At 45.3% G+C, this 4,955-nt stretch overlaps 1 protein-coding gene across 1 annotated transcript; it reads right to left on the bottom strand.

Moving 5' to 3' along the window:
- Positions 1–894: 894 nt before the first annotated feature.
- camlg (calcium modulating ligand) lies at positions 895–4,955 on the bottom strand. The gene is made up of 4 exons (XM_080014247.1): positions 4,723–4,955; positions 3,597–4,069; positions 3,330–3,395; positions 895–3,172 (listed from the first exon to the last, which is right to left on the bottom strand). Exons 1-4 carry the CDS (start codon positions 4,883–4,885, stop codon positions 2,981–2,983), a joined length of 894 nt encoding a protein of 297 aa, XP_079870373.1. The 5' UTR covers positions 4,886–4,955; the 3' UTR covers positions 895–2,980.

Raw genomic sequence — 4,955 nt, 5'->3', positions numbered from 1 at the left:
TAACGTGACCATCTTTAGCCTTCTACCTAAACTTTACCATCTCTAATCTTCTACCTTAACGTAATCATCTCTAACTTCATACCTAAACTTAACTATCTCTAACCTCATACCCAAACATAACCATCTGTAACCTTATTCTCAAACCTAACCATCTCTATCCTTATAACTAAACTTAATCATCTCTAACCTTGTACCTAAACGTAACTGTGGTGTGGGGATGGTGTGGTGAGCACCCACACCTGACCTGGATCTAGGTGATTGGGATAAGGGTGGCTGCATACTTGTTGCTCGTTGGTTGGGCTAATGAGCAACAGGTTAAAATCCCCATTCCCACACACACTTAGGATAGGAGCCTGTGTCATGACATGTTCTATCTGCTCCTGACTTAATTCCAGCAAGCCCACGCTCTACAATAAACTGGTGTTTACAACCCCACCGTCATCTGTGTCTCTGTGCCGGGGGGGCCCTGAAAACGTCACCTGGTGTGTGGTGGCAAAACTGCCACGGTAACCATCTCTAACCTTGTACCTAAACTGAACCATCTCCAAGCGTGTACCAAACGAAACCATGTCCAAGCTTGTATCTAAGTAGAACCATCTCCAAGCTTGTACCTAAAGGGAACTATCTCCAAGTAAATAGATCCTGAAATAAATAAATAAGGCAATAAATATATAAATTAATGTAAATATATGCATGAGTAAATATAATTCAATGAAGTTTATTTTATTAAAAGGGACATTTTTCATTTAATTCTAGGAAGATCTAAATACAACTGTAGAAGGTGTGTCGTTCAACATTACAGTGGTAATCCATAAGATTATTTTGTTAAGTCTCATATGTGATGTTTATTCAATATGGCACCTTTTCAGAAACAAGTCTAGAGAAGAAGCCATGTGAAATGTTACACAAGTCTTTATTTGGTTGAATTACAAGGACTTTTGATTATTATAGAATTATTGTGTTACATGTTTTACAATAGATTGTTTCCTTGTTTTTTTAAACATTAATTCAGTAATGAGCTTTAAGTTGCATGTTGAAAATACAAGAGCCATCAAAACGATTATGGTTCAATAACATGATCATGTGAACATTATCAAAAACAATGACGTTTGTCCAGCAAGTAGTAAATTACTTGATTTCACTTACAGAAACAAAACTGTGGTAAACTGAATAAATTAATTTCAATTAAAGATAGACACAAAATGTAACATGTCACACACATAGTCTACATGGGGGTGGCTGCAGCAATACTCATAACATACAGCGTACTAAAATCTCACTGCCCTCACATGGAAAAGCAAAACACCGTTCCACACAAAACATTTCCTTTAAGTTATGAATGTACAAAGCTAAGAGCGTATGAATAGAGCAAAGTTCCATTATAAAGCTCCACATTCAGACCCTTCTGAACACGACAAAGGCAGAGGAAGGGAAACTGTTCATTCATCTCAAAATACAAAACCCACCCACTTGTTTGATCTGAAGCTAATGGACACCAAGGGGGTGGGTCAACATATCACATAACTGTTTTATGTCAAACCGATGTTCTGTTCATGAAATACATCAACTTGACCATTTGAGCCTCTCAGGCTAGGTGTGATAAATCATCTCAGTCCATTTTTCTTAAAGCTGAACAGGAGAACTCGGCATGTTGGGGGTTCCTTAAGTTGCAATGGTTCTGTTTGTGTTATACGAGTTTCCAGCTTTTAACAGACCTTTTCTATTTCCGAATATCCGAGAATTTATAAATTCTTAGAAACCTCATTAACTCTCAGGGGGAAATTCTGATAATTCTTTATTTTACTGGGTCTGTTCAGTTAAAAAAAATGTATACAATACATTAATAAACAATATATAATAATGGATATACCATAAGCCCTCAAATTCAGGGTGAATGTTAGGGGATAGGGGGTGATTTGGGGTAGGCCTCCTTTCCAGTGGAAAAGTTGTTGCAAGAAGACAAAAAGTTCAATGTGCGTCATTTGATTCCAAGATGGATATATTTAGGACTCCTTCACCCTTCCTTCCCCGTGCAGCCCACTGGATGGAGTTTAGAAGTGGGAAGATAAATAGGCAAAATAATATATGTATTCATGTATTCGGCAATAGGAGACAAAATGATGTAATTCCTAACAACTTCCAACCTTCTGCCAAGTATACTTCTGTCAATTAAACAACAAAAAAGGGAATAAAATAAATAAATAACTCAAAAGAAAATCATATTTATATTAAAAAAAAAAAGAAAATAATAATCTTGTGGTTCCAAGACGGAATTTACACCCAATATTGATGCCTGAGATGAGCTGGACACCTAATGCCAAATGAGATTTAATTTGCCCAAAGTTAACAAGCGGCCTCACTGCTCTAAGAGTATTTCAGGAAGTAGAATGCAAGGTCACAGTGTCACATTTAAGAGCATTTTGTACAAAGACGGCTGTGATTTGAACTCCCAACTGTTGGGGTTCGCAACCCGACACACAATTCCGGTTTATGTATCGAAGAAATAAAGTCAGAGAATCCAGTGTTTGCAAAGACGTATACGTTTGTAGCTGCCCACCCCAGATGAGGACCAACACAAAATGACTGATCCAAGCCAATTCAAAATGGCTTCACAATGAATTCACCAACTACATTGTTTCTAATCGTTCTAAATCATTTGTCACTGTATACATTTTTGGACCAACTGGATTTCCCATAGGAAATTTTTTTTATGTTTTTCCCCATCTTATATTCTATTTCAATAGGCACCTCACATGGGTTGGCGTCGCCACAAATATATCAAATGACTTTGAAGCAACACTGGACTCCTTCACATTTTGCTTTGCTGTACAGGAAGACGAAGCGCTGAAATGATAATCGCTCATCACGGATGCCCTGCAACCCGAAAGGAAGGGCAGAGAGTTGACCTCGCTCCCTGTCGATCGCCAACTTGCCCTAGCCAGAATTGATATGAGCATGCTTGTACAGGGAGGGTCGAATACTAAGGAGTCTCTGAGCCAATGAATAAGAGAATCTCATGCGAAAGGATGAAGGTGAAGAAATAGACGCAGAGGTCCGCAAACACGTCGCCCATCCTCCTGTAGGTGTCCATGGAGCGGTTGATGACTTCAGCGGGGATTCCTGACAGCAACAGCGCCGCAGTCAGCACCGTGGTTTGGGTCTTCCTCTCCACCTGGAGAAGAGGGGGGGAAAAAAGTTTACACACCTTGACATTATCCTTCCATCTATTAAAACAAGGGGCAGGTTTATCAGGTAGTTGGTGGCATATTTGTTTAAATTTCATCCCATCATTGAGACCGCGATGAAAATTGTATTTTGTGCAAACTCACCTTTGGAAAGTATTTGTACAGTCCCATGTAGGCCAGTTCCAGGGTAAGAAATGGCGCAAATATTGACTAGTACAGAAAAAAAATAGCTGAATTTAGTATAGTCATTCAGTTGCGATATTTTAAGTACATCTTTTAATTATTAGTTGCGGAAATGGGTTACTGAGTTCCACGACTCAAAACAGTCAGGGTCTGGTTGGGAAATACTGGCAATGGCCACAGGGTGTCAGAGCTTTACTGATATCTGTGTGCGCGCGTGTGCTGACTCACCAGGTACTTGCAAACAAACACTCGAACAAAGACGGCGAGGAGAACGCTGCCGATGAGCCTGAAGACTCTGAAGCCGTCAAACTCCTCGGCGTCGGCGTCGGCGTCTTGGGCCGGGTTCTTGCTGGCCAGCTGCCCCCGGAGCTTCATGGCGTCGTCGAAGCGGGACAAGTATTTCTGCAGGCCTCTGCGCGGGGAGCCGCCGGCGTCGCCCGGCGGCCTCTCCGCTCTGGCTCTCTGCCTCGGCCCCCCGGCGTCGTCCTCCAGGTCCCCCACCTCTCTGGGGTCGCCGAGGTCCGGCAGGGGGGAGCCCCTCCTCTCCGGCGTGGCGCTGTGGGAGCGGCTGCCGCGTCCGGCCGAACTCTCCGGGAGGAAGGGGGAGGGCCGAGGAGAGGCCGACGACGAGGGCGTCCACGGCTCCGATCTGTCCAGGTCGAGGTAAAACTTGGGCTCCGCCGGATGCCGGGAGGCCGCAGCTGCTGGGACCAGGGCGGGGCAACGGGGCGGGGGGAGGAAGCAGAATGACATTGATTGGCGTGTCTCCACAGCGTATTGAATGACGGTTTATTGCATTAACTCTAAAGCCGAGGCGCTAACAGATTAATGACACCGAGGACAAAGGAATCGCGGCCACTCATTCTATACAAATCTCAACGCCCGGAAGGCTGCGCCTGCTTTCCAACCTTTTTTTTTTTTTGGGGTCACGGCACCAACACGTACAACCGCTTATTCTCATGGCCTGCTAACAGCACTCCATTTCAGTGACAAGAGGTTTTCCTCGCCTCAGAAAACAGCAGAGGCACGTTCTGGATTTCACGTTCGGAGACAATATCCAGCGTCCAACTTCGCGCAACCGAAATCGCAACCGCAGGTGTCCGCATGGAATTCCCGTGACTTGAGTTACGTGCGTGAGCTTCGCTTGACCCGCGGGCGAGGGAGCGGGGCTCGCTCCGCTCAACACGGCGCCGGCATTCTGGCCGGAAGCGGAGGAGCGCAGCCCCTGCCATTTTTGATCTAGCGACACAAGAGCTACGGCACGCCAGCGGCGGAAAGGCGTCGGCGCGCCGTCAGGGCAGCGCTCCGACGCGGCCAGTGCCGACCGACCGGTCAGGTGACGACGACGACGTACCGCCGCCTTCGGCTTCGTTTTTGGCGAAGCCCACGATCCGGTTCATTCGGTCTTCTGAGTTCATCAGTAACCTCCGTCTCCGGATCTCGGCTCTCCTCTGCGCCGCCGAGAGGGGGTTTCTTTCGTCGGGGCTTCTCCGACCATTGGCTTCCGTCGACTCCATTGTTCGAAGCAACGCGGTAAATGTAAATAAAAAACAAAAAAAGAAATCGCCCCGACGCGAACACGAGCAA

The sequence above is a fragment of the Zeus faber genome, assembly GCF_960531495.2.
Source record: "Zeus faber genome assembly, chromosome: 14".
In the NCBI taxonomy this organism is placed as follows: Eukaryota; Metazoa; Chordata; class Actinopteri; order Zeiformes; family Zeidae; genus Zeus; species Zeus faber.
Note: the sequence above shows the minus strand (reverse complement) of the source record. Positions and strands in the feature narration are given on the sequence as shown.